The following is a 19,343-nucleotide window of genomic DNA, read 5'->3' as shown; positions in this document are numbered from 1 at the left end:
TAAACATTAACAATTCGAATGCCAGAATCAAGATCCACTGACAGAATGCGGCCCTCGGCATCCCTGGCATGGCGTAGAACCAGGCCCGTGAAGCGCGGCATCAAAATGATGGCCGTGCCTCGGCAGCCTGACCCGCCATAACTCCAGAAAGACCTCGTGCCAAAAGTCCTGTCAAAGTGGCTGATCTGACCTAACCTGTGGACATATGTTTCCTGAAGTACAAGAATATCTACATTTGCTGACCACGGTGTCTGTCCACACGATCGACCGAGTGTGTCCCGCCGTCACCCATGTCTCGTCCAGGTAGAAGATCTTTCGGCCTTCCGCCTGGTAGCGCTCCACGTCACGGAGGTAGCGATTCCGCCAATCGGTGATGTCATCCCGGTCGATAAGCAGCGAGTTGCGGCTTCTCTTTTCGTGCTTGAAGCCGATCTCGGCAAGCAGGCGACGCACAGTACACCACCTTAGTGATGTGAGTTCCATACGCTCCGAGATCTCGGTAGTTTTCTTCTCGACCACCGGTATCTCGTTGCGGCGAAAGAAATCGTGCACACATGCCCTCAGCGCGCACAACGTGACGCTGTCAAACTTCGCGCTGCGTCTTCTCTTCACCGCATTGCGTGGGCGCTTTCGCGAGGGCGTCGTCAGTTTGCTACCCGAAAAATCCGAAGCTTTAACTTACTCCCTCACCTGAACACAGCCCTTTCGCTGACACCGAGCATGTCGGCGACAAACTTGCTCGCGTCCTCCACGCTGCGTTCAGGCTGCCTGTTATACGCCAAAACGTGTAGCAGTGGAAGATGATGTTGCGTGAATCGCTGTTCAGGATGTGGCCGCTCTTGTTCTTGCCGAGGCTCCTTGGTGGTTTGGTCACCGAGGCGACACAAGGCTCGTTCGGCAACAAAGGATCGCGTTCCGATGTCACCTCGCTGGGCTCCATGGCAGAAAACTGGCACGGAATGCCGCGCGCGATCGTGCGCGAACTCACAAGATCGCAGGTTCGCAGCCGCGAAAAAAAAAGAAAAACTATTAATTAAAAAATAAGCCTAACACATTAAAAAATAAGCTTGTGCAAACACACAAAAAGTATATGAACCTTATGCTATTAAGCCAGCGACTGCTTTAAAATTACACGCCCGCTGCCGTCGATCTTGCTCCGTAGCAGACGACGCACAGCGTTGTAGAAGGCACGGAGTTATTTTTCTCTCGCGATCGAGCATTTCCATCATGATAGTTTTACCAAACCACTCGTCAAGATACACAAATCTTATTTATACCGACAAATACGCGTTTTAGAAGCAGTCACGAGTTTTTGAGCGGGACTATTTCTTTAGTCGCGGAGGAATTGGCTGCTGCGCTTCGGTCAACTGGGCGGGTCCTCTCCTGTCTTCTAAAGTTGTACCCGACTTTAGAACTCGGCGCAAAAAAAGGAATACTTCAAAGCACGGACTTTACGCATCCACGACAGGCCGTCCAAAGGGCCCGCGAGGTCGCCGAGAGTCACCACCTCCCGGTTCCGTCATGGGCGGAGCCACCAACTTGATTGGGGTGCCTTCGGCTCCCCCCAATCTTTTTCCTCAGGACCTTTCAATAAAGTTCTTTTTAACTGTCAACTTCAATGACGTGACGTAGCAAGCGAAAACACTTTTTTCAAGTAGTATGCGAGTCGTGTTTCAAAATGCAAAACTGCATTCAATGTTGTTTTTTTTTTTTGTTTTCTTTTTTTGGCTGCAGGCCCGTGGGACTGTACATAAACCGTAACAGACTGTACCTGCAAACTAAGGGCATGCGCATAATTTAATTTGACCTCGGCAAAAATGTGGAGCTCCATAAGGCACTTGTATAGAAATACAATTTGTACCTTTATCTAATATTTTGTTGCAGTCATTGCAATACTAAGCATGCCAGCTACTTCTAGTTAGGCCAACGTGTCCAGTGCTACGAGCCGTCGTAGTACCCTGAAAAAAAAAACATTACCTGAGAACCAATAGACTCACAACACCTTTTTTCTGGCCGTATATAAATTATATTTTAGAAAGGGCATGGGCATTTTTTTAGTCCAAGTCGGCACGTATACTCACAATCAAACAATAACGGCGTTGTAAACTTTTATCTTTAAGAACTTGAATTTATTTATTTATCCGAAAAGCCCTTGGCACAGAAGAGCATAACAACTTCGATTATGGAAATTGGCTAAACGCGATAGGTCGAGAGAAAAGTGCAGGAGTAAAAGTCAGCCACATCCGCTGCGAGCTAAATAAAATTGCACATGCCGGAAATCCGTCAGCTGAACGCATTCTAAGCGAGCGTTGGCCTTCACTGCTTTCCTCTTAAACAAGCCACTTGAACATTTTGTTCACCAGCAATATCCACGCAGACACACTGCGACGAATCCCAGTACTTCAGTCTTCCAGTCCCGCTAAGTAAGTTACTCGTTGCATGCATGTGGCTTATATAGCGTTCTCCTGCTAAGCGCCAAGTCACTGGTCCGATCACCTGCCACCGCAGCTTCATTTTGATGGGTGCCGTGCGCGAAAAACTTCGTCTAACGAGCTCGCTGTATACGGCGTCAAAGAACAAAATCAAGTGGGAGTCTTCAACTACGGCCTCTAAATAGGCCTTGTGTTGTTTTGGGACGTTAAGAACTCTGGTGTCAATCAGCGCTTTAAGTTGGCTTGCAAAATTAAAGGCAACGGAAGCTGACGATATAACCATGCTATAAAGGCGAGCGGCGCCGGAAGCCTGCCATTGTTGCCAAATTACCAGATTTGCAGATCTACAGTCAAATACAGCGGATTGAAGGCTTGTTTCGGTAAAGTGAAAAATTGCTTGTAACAGTCAGCAGGCTCTTCAGTGAAGTTCATAGGATTTTTTCTTTTTTTTTTCCTTTCTTTCATGACTCACGACAACACCTTCCGTATTCGAATGGATATATAATGTTTCTTTAGAGGAGCGTGTCGAAGAAAAAAGAGTGACGTTCATTTGCAGTGATATATTTGACACTCGTGATGTACTCGACATAAATATAACACGCGCGTCAAACATAATTCCAGTGCATTTCCCATCATAAAACATGGAGTGTTTTTTTAAACAAAATTATTTGATAAACACATACGTTGACTTAAGAGAGCGTCATATCATGTTTCCAAGAATTCTTGGAAAAAATGACAGCATTGAAGCCTACTTCATTTTATAGTTGGCCCACGTCAGCTTGACGATACCCATCTTGTCTTGTCTGCGTGTGTTTGAGCAGTCTATTTAACCGAAAAGCGTCGGTGACTTCAGTGTGATCGATGTCGCCGCTCTCACTGTATTAGGCCTGATTTCGTATGTAGAAATATTTTCCTTAATGTAACAGTTAGTAGAATAATGACACAGTACACGTACTCTTCGCAGAAGACTTGAGCAATTGAGAACATACTCTATATCAGCAATTTTGTATGATACCTATGCCACATATCCAATCATCTCGTTTGACCATGTGAGGACACATATGTTTCATATGTGTTTCATTTCTGTTCTCATATGATTATACGCGGTTATTGGATATGTGGCATATGTCTCATATATGAGATTTTTTATAGGGATTGTTGTAGCGACCTTAATTAGCTAACTACTTTAAAATTAGTTACACAATCTGAAGCATTCCCCTCAGAGGAAAAGCTCTTGCTTGAAGTTGTACAGTGAGCTCAAAAGCCTCGAAATCACCTGATGAAGCTTATCCCATAAAAATAACTGATTTATTGCATGGTTCGTTGCCCGAGCTTTGACAAAAGCCACTGAAAGATTGAACATAAACAAAATGACATGACCGTGCCCTTGTGCGTACACGGGTGTTTTCGCATTTCGCCCCCATCGAAATGCCTCCGCCGTGGTCGGTATCCGATCCCGCTACCTCGCGCTCAGCAGCCCAACACCCCCTTGCACAAACATTCTGCTTCATCTGCTAAAGCTTTGCAGTACCCGAAATGGTGCTAAGATATCCAGCTATCTACAAAATTCTTCACATAACATTCAGTCGCTCAGTGTGTGGGATCAGCATAATTTATTTTCGTGATGCAATTTTCAGGATGGTTCGCGGTGGTAGCGAAAATAATTATTATTATACTGATGATAATGATGGCGATAATGATGGTGGTGGCGGTGACTATGATGGTGTCCTTAGAGGCAGTGAAAGGTGCCCACTGCCGTGTACTTGAAACTCAGGTGGCATACGGCAAAGAAATTTTGAGGACTCTCAGAATTCGAATATTTTATGCGATGCTTATAAAAAGATAGCAAAATTTTGTCAAGCGTGCGCCTTCTCGTGTTTCTCTTGCGTTCCTGTACTACTCTCTGGTGCTCACTATCTTCTTTCCTTTCGGGACAAAGTATTAACCTTCTCTATCTGTATTTTAGCTGCATTTTTAATCCACAAAAGCAATTTTTATTTATTTATTTATTTATTTATTTATTTATTTATTTATTTATTTATTTATTTATTTATTTATTTATTTATTTATTTATTTATTTATTTATTTATTTATTTATTTATTTATTTATTTACTGACCGACCGAGCGACCGACCAACCGACTGACTGAATGACTGACTGACTGACTGACTTGACAGTGGACTTGACAGTGTGTTTGCTTGTTTCTCTCGCAAACTGTTCGCGAAAACGCATAGCGCCACTTTATGTCCTCACAGTGTAACTGTCGCACTCTTTATATCGGTTCACCTGAATTGCCAACCAATGTGCTGTAACGGTCATTAATGTCAATCGATTCGTTTCGATGGTTGGCTGTTCAGAACACTTCATCATCTGACGTACATTTGTGTGTTCGAGGTGAATGCTTCTCTTGTCTATATCATCAGCCAAACTGACAGCAAAAATTTCTTCTCACGCAGGCTACGACCATGGACAGTCTAGCAGTAGCAGGCAGCCTGTTGGCGGCCTCACTTCTTTATTTAGTACTGCAGCGATGGCTGCGGGGAAACAGACCACCGCACTGGTCCCGCCTGCCTCCGGGTCCTCCGGGGTATCCACTCGTGGGTCACCCGCAGTTCATGCGCAAGGACTTCCACTGCAACCAGGCCATGAAGTGGGCCAAGCGGTACGGGCCCATATACAGGTAGGCTGAGTCAAGCATATACAGGTAGCCTGGCTCAAGCTCGAGCTCAAGCCACAATAGCATCGCGGAGTATAGTCTCAACGTCACTCGATTTGAGATTAGCTTCTGTTTGAACGTGCAGTGTCATTTTCGCTTCCGTGGCTGTTTTCTAGCCCACGCCTCTTAACCATTTATACAGGGGTTGTCATAGACTAGAGTTACCAAGTAATGGTTCAAACCTGGTAGTCAACTCTCTTTAACCAACCCGCCAAGCGACCGGAATCACAACTTAGTTGTTTCATTATCCCAACCCTCCTTTCAACAGTCACTAATAATTTACTTTTTATCATAAGTGGAACGAATGATATTCACGTTGTTTCCGAAGCAGTTTAATCTCACAAAAGTCAAGGCTGCAGAAAAGGATGATCGATGAGCACACGAAGAAACACACTACCTTCCAACTTTCCCTTCAGGGATACACGCGGTGAGGCAATCTCACCTATACTTGCACGCAAGTGGCCGCATTATACGGGTGGAATAGTCCACGTACAACAGGAGTGAACTTTCTGAGGCATTTGTATCTGCGCCATTCGCCCTTGGCTTTGGCTCGGGGATGCCTGCCCTAAAGCGCTTTCATTACTCATCAGAATAGCTGATATTGAAACAAGCCGCATAAAAGGAACATCGACAACCTATTGGGCAAATCAATGTACCTGGTTTGACTTGCCAAGAAATACCTGTCGAATGTAATAAGTACAGGCCGGATCTTTAGGCATTAAAAAAGTGCGTTTTAGGCGCCAAAAATAGGCAGGCAAAGCAACGTTTTAGGCCTACAACGTCGTAAATATAGGCACAGTAAATTTTTACATAAATGCAAATAATTTCAAACGAAGACGTGCGCGACCTGTATATACGACAGGAAAACAAGAAATGTTATTGTTTATGATGGCACAAAGGCGCCAACAGTTGAACATAGCCGTGTAATTGTCCCATAATACTGCTGGTCTAATGACGATCATTTGGCGTAATTCAACAAGCACACTGCTCATATTCATGTTCAATGGCCACTGTACTCGAGCGTTGCATAAAATGAAACAAGCATGAAAAATAATACTTGAAAGCTGGGAATACTGATTAAAAAAGCGCTACTTTATGTCTGCCTGACGCAATTAAATTAAGACACAACAAAAACAGACAAATAATAAGTGCAAGAGAGACTACAATTTATTAAGCAATTAACATGTTCTTACATGAGGACTGTTAGGTACAACTCTGGCAATTTTCTCATATACAAGACATTATCGGAACTGTACAGGCAAAACGCCCCAACACTGCCAAATACACTTCCGCCCATTTGAAGTGCACGTGTTTGAAGAAATCTGTTTGGAGAGCATGCGGAACGTAGTCTAAGAATCACTGTGAAGATTGTGGAAACAATTGCAAACTACCACCATCTCCAGATTTTTGGATTCAAAATTGTTCCTCTTGTCACTGAGAATGATCTTGTACGCTGAGAAGGAACGCTCGACGGCAGTGAACACATTAAAAAGTAAATCACAAACAAAACAAAAGCCGCGTGCACATTACATTTTTTTTCTTTCTTCTTTTGCTCTTTACTCTCCTTTCCCCTGACGGCTCTCCGCGGTTTCGCATTCGCCAACCGCGGCGCGTCCCATTTCACAGCTGCTAGAGGTTGTTTTCCGAAAGTTGCTTGAACTAGATGACTAGGATGAACCCCATAGAGTTCCGAACAGTCAATGTTGCCCGGTAACATGAATAATGGTCTCTAACTGCACTCGAAAGCGAAACTTGAGGCTAAATAGTGTTCATATAGGCGCCGATATTGAAAATAGTCATTTATAGGCATTTAGGCACAAACGCCAAAATAGGCATTTATAGACACTACAAAAACACCGTAAAAGCCCTTCTTAACCTCTATTTCATGCTCATATATCAAAATGGGGCAATAGGAGCGCAAAGAACAAAAAATGCATTTGCCTAAAATCCGGTCTCTAGTAATAAGGCAGCTGGTAGATGCACAATTTGTCCATTTAGCGTAAGTATTCGAACTTCGGTGGCACCGCTTGTTGTCCTACGAGGCATTAAAGGCACTGGCGCTGCTGTGTTTCTTTAGGATGAATTACCTGCGCGAACCCTCAGCTCTCAGCTTTGACTGTATGAGGCATTTCTTGGCAGTGTGTACACTTATATATATATATATATATATATATATATATATATATATATAGACATGTACTTGAATGTGGCAATCAAGGTAGCAGTCCCCGTCGACAGAATATGTGTGATGGTGACGGTGACAAGAACTTTATTTGGTCCTGAGAAACTGTGGCCCGAGGGAACCGAAGGCTCCCTCAGGTCAAGTCGGTGGCTCCGCCTACGATGGCACCGGGAGATAGACTCCGCAAAAAGTTTACCATGTGTTAAACGTTTATAAGACGTTAAAACCGTCAGACAACACGCCGCGCACGACCGCCCGGCCGCTGCATGTTGAAAGCCATTTGCGCTGGGGTCACAACACAGCGCAAGTCCGCCTTGCGCTGTGTTTTCGCGGCTTGCTTAGCTTTGATGCGAGCGGCAGCCGAAGGTCAACTCGGTCACTGCTGCTTCCGCACTTACTCACTCCAGCATTTGGACAGCGCGTTTCTGCGGTCATCGAGTGAGATGCGTTCATGTTTGCTTGTCCGCGCGTGACACCATGCTTGCTAATTCAGTTGGTATGCCTATGTTTACATGCTTATGCAGTCGATAAAACTACTATCCTTACTTTGTATAGCTGTCCACTAATTTGCTATCACAATCGATGCTTCGCCTATCGGGAGAAACTGCGACTTTTTTTGCTTCTACTGCTCAACCGCGTGCGGTCATGGTGCGTAATCGTTTTATTAATTAGTAGAGATGATTGCGTACGATCTTTACAATCCGCCAACGAATTTGTGCGACGTGAAATTTCATAAAGTAGATGCAGGACCCCTTGTGAAATGAGGAAATGTCTATTGTGCTTTATATAAATGCTCGTTCCGGGCTTTTTGTGCGTTAATCCAATGTTGTGGCACCAGGTAAGCAACAGTAGTTCCCGTACAAAGCTCCACCGGACGGCATCAGGTGAAACATGTAAATTACAAGCATGTGTCATTTTGGTATGTAGACCTTATAGAAATACTACGGGTAGACGCGAAAGGTGTGAAAGTGGTGAATCGGCGACATTACAAACAAAAGCAATTCGCTTTTACACACATGTAGAAAATACCCGACTCATACCAAATAATACCATAAAATATGAACAAAACATCGGATTTCCGAGCATTCCCCCATTCCCCGCCCTTATTTCTTGCACATTAAGAGCACAAAAAAACGACCATGAAGCACCAAGACACAAACGGCTGTTTCATGAACTACAGGACACCCATGTCATGACATTCATGTCGTGAGTCCTTAGGAGTCCCTTTAGCTATGTCTAAGAGACCTTAAGGCCTTAATCATGTTCATTATTATGACTTCTACCATTAACCTTTAGCCTTTTCCTTTCCCATTCCATTGCTTTTTGAGTGTTAATCTCTTTTCGCTGAGTCATTGACATTTTTTCTGTGTCATGCTCATGACTATGACTTCGATTATCAACCTTTAGCCTTTTCCTTACCTTAGTACCACATCCGAACCCATTCCATTGATTTTTGAGCGTCAATCTTTTTTCGCTGAGTCATTGTCATTTTGCTGAGTCATGGTCATGACTATAACTTCAACCATCAGCCTTTAGCCTTTTTGTTTACTTTTATTTATTTACGATACCCTCAGGGTCAACAGACATCACAGAGGGGAGTGGTATAAAATACAGAACAACAAAATTTTAACTACAAAAAGCAGCACAGTGTTTCTAGTTATACGATAATAGTTATGAAGAGGCAGAATACATGTTACAAAAATACTATAAATACAATAAATACAAATAAGCAGTCCAGTGTTTCTAATTATACAATAATTGCTATAAAGAGGCAAAATACAACAAGATGTTACAATGCATTCGTTAATGAAGTCACAAATTTTTTATGATCTGAGATTGTTACTACCAATTTGGGAAGGCAATTCCAATCATTTGATGTGCGTGGTATGTATGGCTGTAGGAATGATTCTGTTTTACAGAACGGAATGCCAACTTTATGAGCATGATCCAGACGGTGCGAAACGTAATGGGGAGGAAGTATTAGTAAATCGCGCAGGAAAGGATGATGATACAGTTTGTGAAAAAGGCTTAAGCGAAGCATCGCACGCCGAGAAGCAAGCGTAGGTAGTTTAAGGTTAGCTTTCATTACCGTGATCCTCGAGATTCGATTGTAATTAGAGAGTATAAAACGGACCGAATTATTTTGCACCATTTCTAGCGAATGTACCAAATTATTATGATGCGGATCCCAAACCGAAGCGTCATATTCTAACTTAGGACGAATGAGTGTTTTATATAGCATTAGTTTGAGAGGGCATTAGTTAGTATTACATCCGAACTCATTCCCATTAGTTTTTTAGTGTTAATCTTTTTTCGCAGAGTCATTGTCATTTATGCTGAGTCATGTACTTGACTATGACTTATACCATCATCCCTTAGTGTTTCCTTTACTTAGTACCCACGTAAGAACCCATTTCAGTGCTTTTTGAGCGTTCATCTTTTTTCGCTGGGTCATTGTCATTTTAGGCGGCTGTTTCATTACCTACATGACACGCATGTCATGGCATTCGTGTTATGACCTGTCATTTATGTTCGTCATGCATTCTTGTCATACTATGTCAATTTTGGTACCAACAAGTTAACGAAACGACCTTGAGAGCATCAAGACGTAGGCGGCTGTTTCATGACCTACATGACACGCATGTCATGACTATAGCCTTTAATTTCCTCATACACTCTTGTCATACTATGCCAATTTTGGTACATACTAAATTAACGAAACGACCATGAGAGCACCAAGACGTAGGCGGCTAGATAGATAGATAGATAGATAGATAGATAGATAGATAGATAGATAGATAGATAGATAGATAGATAGATAGATAGATAGATAGATAGATAGATAGATAGATAGATAGATAGATAGATAGATAGATAGATAGATAGATAGATAGATAGATAGATAGATAGATAGATAGATAGATAGATAGATAGATAGATAGATAGATAGATAGATAGATAGATAGATACTGTCAGGGTGGCAACAAGAATTGCTTCGCATTTAAATACACGGGCAACGGTGCATTTTCGACGCAACTTGGCTTCAGCCGACGCCATGGTACGCCACGTGCACAGAGCTCGCCACAAAGGCTCCCAGCCAGACCATGCTAGACGCTTGCAGCAGGCCTTCTACTCGCACTTAAGACAAAGGCGTGGGTGCAAAGCCCATTTTTAGTCGTTCAGAAGACTCAATTTTCTCGTTAATATTTGCTGGTGTTTGAGCTAGCTCCTCAGCGTTATCTTTTGCGCGTTCTGCCGGTGCAAGCAACATACTCCTGTGTTATCACTCTTGACAATTGCTCGTCTCGTTTTCGACAAGCGTAAGTAGCGAGAGAAGGTATATGCTTTTGGGGGCATATAAAAAGCGTCACAAACTTCGCCCTGTAAGATTCAGTACTGGCGAAACTTACTGCGTCACAACGGCCGAACTGCTTTTACAGCGAAAGTTGTATATGGCTAGCCGAAACGAAAAACCGTTCGCCATATGTTTCGATAAACGTCTCCAGTGGATGCGCCGTCAGTAACGTCGTTCTCTACGTTGCACTCAAGCGCGCGCGCCATTGACAGCGCCGTTTGTGACGTCGCTAGCGAACGCGTTCCCACCATTGCCACGTTGACGCTGCTCTGCCCGCAATGCCGCTTCCTCAGCTCGCCGTTGTCGCATGCATTCGATATTTCGAGTTAGCTCGGCGTCGTGGTTAGCCGCATCCGCCTGCCATTGGCGCTTGCGTTCCACTAGAAACACAAACAAGTAACCAAAAAATTTAGAAACGCTTCAATACAGCGTCGGGATTAACCCACTGCTAAACAACGGGGTCGCACTTTCAGTTTCGCTGGTTAACCATCTGTACGGCTCGCGCATACGGCGCGCGGAGACAATGTTATCGCCCTTGGACTTTATACGGAACTACACGGCGACGGCAGAAATCAGCTTGAAGTGTCCATATAATTGCTATCGCAATAAAAGAAACGACAGACGGGTCGCCGAACACGCAAACGCTCACATGCGCTGCCGGCCTCGCTCACTTCGGTGGGAAAGTCTAGCGCATGGTCCCTGTATCTGGCGCGTCTGTCGTGTCATTGGCTTGTCGCTAGGTAACGCAAGAAAAGTAAGTCGAAATTGCTACTCTCTCCTGCCTTGCTACTCCATTCATGACTTCCTTCCACCTTCTCATTTACTCGGCGGATAGCTTTCTTTGGCTCTTTCGACCATTTTCCTGGTAGGTGAATGATTGGTCTCGGCAAAAAAAAAAAAAAAAAAAAAAAAAAAACATTTGTTCGCTCATTCGCTCGCTCACTCGCTCGCTCATTCTTTCGTTCGGTCGTTCGTTCGTTCGTTCGTTCGTTTTGTTCGTTTCTTCCTTCCTTCCTTCCTTCCTTCCTTCCTTCCTTCCTTCCTTCCTTCCTTCCTTCCTTCGTTCGTTCGTTCGTTCGTTCGTTCGTTCGTTCGTTCGTTCGTTCGTTCGTTCGTTCGTTCGTTCGTTCGTTCGTTCGTTCGTTCGAGCTGTTCACTTACATTGACCATCATGGTTGGTGGTTTCTGGGTAATTATTTTTCTTTCATTTCATAACTTTACCCTCTTCGCACTACCAAAGCTAGCAAACCGAATCTCCATCTGATTGACCTTCCTAAATTTCCTCTCTTCCTTCTCCTCCCTACAAGACAGTTTGATCGAACGTTGCAAAATCATTCACGTAAGCGAGACCATGTCGATGAACTTGAGACCAGTAAAATATTGGAATAATTGGAATAGTTCGTTAGGTTCCATATTGAAAATAGCGCAAAAGATACGGATGAGTCAGAATACAGCACAAGCGCTGAGTGACAACTGAAGGTTTTACAGCGAAGCTGGTAGTGGGACTAGAAGCGCCCGAAAACCTAATTTGTTTGGTTTGACAGTACCGTGAGACAACTACGTTATTCGCCGAGTTCATGTTTAGAGGCAAATGGGGTCGTGTTAGGCTTGGTGCGCTGGCAAATCCTTAGGATGTGGGTTAATTTGTGGCTAAACGAAAATAGCTAAGCTAGTGTTTAGACGCTTGCATATCAAACATTATCAAACGCTTACAAAGCTTCGCCACTGCCCTGCGAGAATCAAAGGAGGCAGCATGTTTTTATTTGGAGAACGTATATGAGGGCGACGTGTACCGAAACTCGAAGTGTGTAGGTTAAATATAGTTTTCTCTCTATTTTTATTTGTTACAAGAGGCGCGTAGTTGTTTTTTCCGGTCACCTCAACGAGTTAAACTAAGCACGTTGTTTGAATTTCGTAAAATAATATGGAGAACGTTTTGTGCGATAAGTGATTGAAGTCTTAACTGTGTAGGCTAATTACAGTCCTTGTGGAAAATTACTCAATCGAGTTTCCTGAGCGTTAGAAGCGTGTTTTAGAAACTCATTTGAAATTATCCTACTGTCTTAGGAGAGGTATGCCGTCCTGGCCACCACGATTAAATTTGGGGGAAAGGGGAGAAATATTACCGTAAAAACCGGACTATAGGTCGAACCGGAATATAGGTCGACCCCCCAACTAACCGATTCTAAAAATCAAAAAACTCTTTTTCAATGGCAAAGGTACCAAAAGACACCCTTACCTTTAAACAAATGCGACTCAGCCGGTTGCACAATGGTGACAGTATTTATTTAAATGCTGCTCCGTACCGTGATGATAAGGTGCTGACAAACACGCGGGTAGATGGTCACACAATACGAAGCCCACGGCAACCTCGTGGGTTACCGTGGGCTTCCGCGTACTCAATCGCCTTTTTCTTCAAGGCCACGGTGAATTACCGTCGGCTTCCGCTCATTTTGAAACAAAATGTGAAAAAGCAGCCTGAATGTGATGGCGGAAGGCCGCTGTTTACTTCATCTGCCCTTTGTTGCAAGACTTCCGTAGTTTTCCGCCAATGTCCGGTATATAAGACGAGGGTCGACTTTTGACAATGTTTTTTTTTGAAAAAAAGTTCGACCTATATTCCGGCTTTTACGGTATGTGTGATGCCTCTGTAAAAGCATGTGTGTGGATAATTTATGCTTGCTGCAAAAATTTATTTTCATCAAGTGTACGAAAGCGTTGCACGGCCGTTATTCACGATGTTTCCCGCTGTCGTAGGATAATTGTACGTGGTACCGAATTTACATTTCGTGTAAACGGAGGCCCTGGTAGGCAGCGGTAATGTGTGGATAAATTTTAACATTTCTGGCCTAATTAAGCGCGTTGCAAAAATTACTGAATACATATTTTGTCGCTGTTCCATAGCATTCCACGAGGCAATTAGTATGTTTCCCAGGTGTTCATGGTGAAGTAAATGAGACGCGTCCTTTGTGCTACGTGAAAATAAAGGGCAGATTATAGGTAAGTTTAGGCAAAGTTAGAAGTGTGTGAGTTTAATATAGATTTTCGAGTGAATTACTTAAGCGATACCCTCAGAGCATTATAAGTATGTTTTACGAACGGCGTGGAATTTAGTTAGCTGTATTGGAAGAACACTAACAAACACCAAGGTCAAATTTAGTGAAAATGGGGGTAGGGGGGGGGGGGGGGGGGGCATTATGGCTGATCCGCTTGCGAAGTTAGAACTGTGGGGCTGACGTCCAGCCTTTGCTGGATGTTTCTTAAGTAGGTACGTGATTGAAAGCATTATATGGAACCAGTATTTCGTATGGGTGTTTCATATGCGGGCAGCGTTTTAAAATATGTGGTTAAACTGCACGCAACTGAAATTCTTACGCAACTGATCGAAAGAAAGAGCGTCGCTGGAAATTGGGCTGTGATTCTGAAGTCTGCTGTCTTCTACCGGGCGTTCAAAATTAAGCTTTACGGAATTTTTAGAAATCGCCTGTGGCAGGTAGCATAATTCTTATCATTGAGCTGGGTTATTCAATCAGGCGGAAATTAGTAGTACGAGAAATCGAAACACATATTTAACTAATTAACAGAAATTCACTAATTAACTTCTTGGTTAATTACTTTACAACACATATTGCAATTTACAAATTGTAGCCGGTGAGCTTGTCAGGAGAATACACTTGGAATTAATTTCCAGAATGATAGCAGTTTGGAGATAGGCGCCATCAAACTCGCCGTAAAAATGCACTGTTGTTCCGTTGTTCCACTTTTTTATCAAAATGCTGTTGTATACATTGAAGCTCAAATGTAACTGGAACGCCCATGTATTTGGTCCCACACTTTGGGAAATAATATCTCGAAACTGGTGTCATCCTGGAAATTAATTTCAAGTGGATGCGTCTTGCAAGCTCACCGGCTACAATTCATAAATTGCAATATGTGTCCTAAAGTAATTAACTAAAAAGTTCATTAGTCAATTTTTGTTAATTAGTTGAATATTTGTTTTGATTTCTTGTGCTACTAATATCCACCTCTTCGAATAAGCCAGCTCAACGATAAGAATTATGCTACCTATCGCAGGGAATTTTTAAAAATTGCGTAAAACCTAAAAATAAGCATCCTCTATATTCTGCACAGAGCAAGATATTGCCACCTGGTGTCATGAGACAGCACATAGGAGACGAATAAGTAGATATACTTCTTCGTCTTCTATATGTTGCCTCCTAAAGGCCCTATTGTGGCGTAGGAGCTGTTAGCACTATAGAAGATTCACTAAGATCCCAGAAGAATTAAGTGGCTAACAATCCCCTCAGCGAAACGAATACAAGACAAATACGAGCTCATCAGGATGCTAGACACGGCTTAATGAAGAGACCAAGAACCCAGACTTCCAAAATGAAGTTCATTCTTTCTCTCGCACAGGAAAAATGTTACAATCCTGATCAGCGTTCATTTATTTGTGCGTGTCATAGTTGCAATCCTTTACGCGCTGTTAGAACACGTAACCTCGTGCTCTGCCTCACCATACCACCGTTTCTGAATTTTATGTCTTCGTCGTTTAGTGTCATAGTCACCTCCATTATTTGGTAATCACGATGATTGCCTCTTCCTTTCACCTTTTCCCTCTCGGCCCCACGGTATGTATCATACTACCAGTGTTGCACACGTTCCTCAAAAACAGGAACTAAAGTTCGTTCCTCGTTCCTTCCCAATATTGAAATGAGTTCGCGTTACAAGTTCCCTTAATGCGAAAGGAACGCATTCCAGTTACACTTGGAACATTGGAACGTGTCGTTACATTAACGTTACATTTAATTTTTTTAATTAAAATATAGTGTCGGATAATCCTGAGGAGAAATAAAGTGAGCAATGTAAAACTCACATCGAAATACGTATATTATACGAATTTGAAGATCGCCGGCAGGAGATTATCTGGCGATAAAAAGAATCTAAAGAAACGCTCCTAGACGGATTTGTTCAGGGAGCACCGCACATACTCCAGGCATGTCCAACTGCAACTTTGGTGCTCATCGATTACAAGTGCAATACATATGGCACCTTCCACTTCGGTCTTCAAATGCGCAGTCAGGATACTGCGCTTCATATGTGCAAATAGAAAGTTACTCACATGCACCAACATAATTGCCCAAGAAACCGCATACATAGGCATTTATTGAATACTGATTCAATATTGCAGTATGATTGGGGAAAAAATGTCCAGAATATATATTCGCAACTTTGGAAAGTCCCTTGTTTGAACTCAGCAAGAGTTGCATCTCGATGTTGGTGTCCGACAGGGGAACCCTTTTTCTTCGTCAGCACTTCGTTGGCAACGTTGAAGAGCCGTTCCACCGAAGCGCTTGAGGGTACTGCCGTGCTGTACTTGAGGAAAAGTTGGTTCATTCCCTCGAAGTTCTTCATCTGTGACAGTTGGTAGTCAACTGGTACCAGCAGGTACCGCGACAGCTCATCCTGTTCCTTGGCTGGGAGGGTTTGGTGCCCGAACGAGAAGAAATCTTCGGGCGTGGACGAGGTGAAAACATCTGCGCTGGCTGGTTTGGTCACCACAGCCAACTCTGTCTTTATGTTTATGTTCTACAGGAGGGAGTGTCAAGTGACAATCTTGAAGCCTAGTCATAAAAAATATAGCGGAGAACTCGCGAAAAAAAACATGCACCATAGTCAAGTGACACGCAAGCAGTAGTTCATTGCGCCTCACGCGGTCGCCCATCTGCCCTGCATGATGTGCTACGTACGCGCGTGCGTCTAGTCAATGCCGTGGAACGTTTAGAGAACGAACGCTGTTGCTTCTGCCGTTCCTTCGTAAACGTAACGAGTTACCGTTACAGTTCCACCTCCCCTTAATGGGACAATGACACTCCTGTCGCTGTGATGAAACTTTGTTGTGCTTTGATGCCTCCGGTTAAGGGTATATTTTAGGAAATCCTATTCATTCCTTATTGTAATGACAGACATACAAGGTGTGACGCGTGCAACTCTGACGGGACAATCGAACACATACTTTCTGGGAGGAACGGAGGAACACATACGTTCCTCCCGTTCCTCCCGTTCCTCCCAGAAGGAACTAGTTCCAGGAACGCCGTTCCTTGGAACGCCGTTCCGTACAACACTGCAAGCTACTGACCAATTTACCGTTAATGACGAAGAGGACAGTCATGTCTGCGAAAGTGTGGCTGCTTGGGCTGGTTGGTGGAACATTCTCTAGACAAGGAAATGTCTTCCTTAGTGTGCAAAATGTACGAAGGAAGGAAGGCGTCGGGACAGAGCGCAAGAAAAATTGTCTGAACAGTGTTTAGGACGATTGATTGATTGAGAGACGACGGGATGGTGAGCTCTAGTTTAATTTTGACCCCTTGGGCATAAAAATAAAATTAAATAAGAGGGGGCACCCGACGAAAACTGGCAATAGGAAATTCATCACGCCAGTACTGATGCGAGCTTGGCTGGCGCGAGCAGCGGAAGAAAAAAAGAATATTAAATGAAGGTAAACAATGTTTTAATTTTTTTACTCTTTCCAGCTAAAATTAAAAACGTATTGCGTATAAATGAACTTCTACTTTTCGAGTCTAGCAATGCGTACACGTCTGCAATCCTTCACAACGCTGCAATCCTTCATTTCATATGTAAGAATCCGCGCGTTGCTTTGGAACGATCGACGCATATGAACATGGTCCAAGAATGTTTGTCGCAGAATACGGTCAACGATTTATTTGTCTAGCGCAGTGCGAAGAACTTCACGTTCGACGTTAAAACGATGAAAAAAGTACAGTATGTGTTCGATTGTCCCGTCAGAGTTGCACGCGTCACACATTGTATGTCTGTCATTACAATAAGGAATGAATAGGATTTCCTAAAATATACCCTTAACCGGAGGCATCCAAGCACAACAAAGTTTCATCACAGTGACAAGAGTGTCATTGTATTTGCCGCTTCAACTAAGGATCTAGTCTGTGGAGACGTCAGTCCGAGACACTATAAGGGCGTTCCAAGAAGTTTGCCCCTTCATGCGAAGAAGCAAACCAAGACCCCTCGCAGCGTCTGTTCTGGACAATAGTATGGGAACTGTCGGATATCCTTTATGGGCTGACCGGGCAGCATAATTAGCGTGGTTATTACCTACGATGACGCAATTGCCCGGTAGCCATTAGAAGATGATGCCAAGTCCATCGAAGGAACTTGATGTATAACTGCTCTTATGTCAGATACCAATTGGTAATGAGTCCGGCGTCGTAAGCTGACTAAAAACTCTCAAGAGATGTCGTATTGCATTCACAAAAAAAAAACTACCAAGTTCCAAGGTCATGCTTGCAGGACATAATTAGCAGCGGCACGCAGAGCGCAAAGTTCTGTTACCGTACACGTCGACACACGAGATAAATTTAACTCGGTTGTGACTAGTAAGGCATGTATGACAACAGCACCTGTGGAGCTGGTGGCGGGGACCATCGGTGTAAATGTGCGTTTCTTACCTATTAGCCTCGATCGATAATAACAGTCGTTTGTCGTGGGGCCACTGTTGAATGACTGGTCTTTTTCGCAGTTCCAGGCAGTGTGCGGCGTACTTGTGGCTGTCGTAGGCACCACAGCGGTGACAAAAGTATTGCTGCTGGTGTAAAATCCGACGGAAGGTAGTCATCATGAGGTACAAGTTCTGAAAACGTGGCGTGAGGTATATGCTCCAACAAAGCTGCAATGTATCGCAATATTGACACAAACTGCACTTTTGTATCTGTAGCATTGGTGAAACGTTCAGACAAAGTGTTCTGCTAAGAACATGGCTCTCAACGTGTTAAAGTGCAACAATAGTTATAGAAAGATGAAATAGACGCAAGCACCTATACTATCTTCCTTGCATTGTCTGATTTGACCCTCCTCCCCCCCCCCCCCCCCCCCTTGTTCCCAACAGAATAAAGACAGGCCCTACAGCCATGGTTCTGCTAAACGACTTCCAGTCGATAAAGAAGTTCCTCACTAAACGAGAAGTCCTATACCGTCCAGTCAACTGGTTGTTTAAGGGAACAGTGTACGGAGGTAAGAGCGCGGTTTTCGTATGCGTTGTGCTTAACTCTGGCCCGGTCGCCTCCAGCACAAATCACGGGAACATGTGCAGCGCGGTTCACAATTAAAGGGAGCACGTAGTTGTTATTCTTTTTAAGCGAAGCTTTATAGGCTCACAAGTTTCGATTGTGGTGGTGGTGGTGTCACGTTGAAAAGTTGGTTGATCCTGGTGATAGTGCAGAAAGGGTTCAAGCTCAATGGCAAATTCCCCTGTCATGTGGGCCGGTCCTGGTGATAGTGCAGAAATGGTCCAAGCTCAATGGTACATACACCTGTTGTCTCGGGGACCTGTAACGCGCCCTTTAACTACCCTTGTCACACGTGGGACCAAGAGAGACAAAATCACCAGCCCTTCTCCTGTCGAGAAAATGGGGGTAAGTAAAGCTTGTCGTTCGATTCTTGCGCGAGGGCTTCCAAAGCCCAGGCGAAACGTCAGCGAAGAGTCGCGGACCCTGAGGTTAGGGCGAACGAAGCGGAACGCCTGCGACAGTTTCATCTTGCCGCAAGCTTCGCTTAACCCCATTTTCTCGTCAGGAGAAGGGTTATGAATTTTTAAGTTACAGGTGACATTTTGTATTGAGGCCT

The 19,343-nt window shown here is 43.8% G+C and overlaps 1 protein-coding gene across 1 annotated transcript in view; it reads left to right on the top strand.

Annotated features, from left to right (window-relative positions):
* The first annotated feature begins 2,341 nt into the window (after positions 1–2,341).
* The window catches only part of LOC119448409 (cytochrome P450 2A3), a 48,365-nt gene continuing 31,363 nt past the window's right edge, over positions 2,342–19,343 (top strand). The window contains exons 1-3 of the mRNA XM_049665164.1: positions 2,342–2,423; positions 4,889–5,112; positions 18,607–18,731. Of these exons, the coding sequence (XP_049521121.1) occupies positions 4,898–5,112; positions 18,607–18,731 (340 nt within the window). The 5' untranslated portion in view covers positions 2,342–2,423; positions 4,889–4,897. The remainder of the gene's footprint in view (positions 2,424–4,888; positions 5,113–18,606; positions 18,732–19,343) is intronic.

Source organism: Dermacentor silvarum, chromosome 4 (assembly GCF_013339745.2).
Source record: "Dermacentor silvarum isolate Dsil-2018 chromosome 4, BIME_Dsil_1.4, whole genome shotgun sequence".
Lineage (NCBI taxonomy): Eukaryota > Metazoa > Arthropoda > Arachnida > Ixodida > Ixodidae > Dermacentor > Dermacentor silvarum.
Note: the sequence above shows the minus strand (reverse complement) of the source record. Positions and strands in the feature narration are given on the sequence as shown.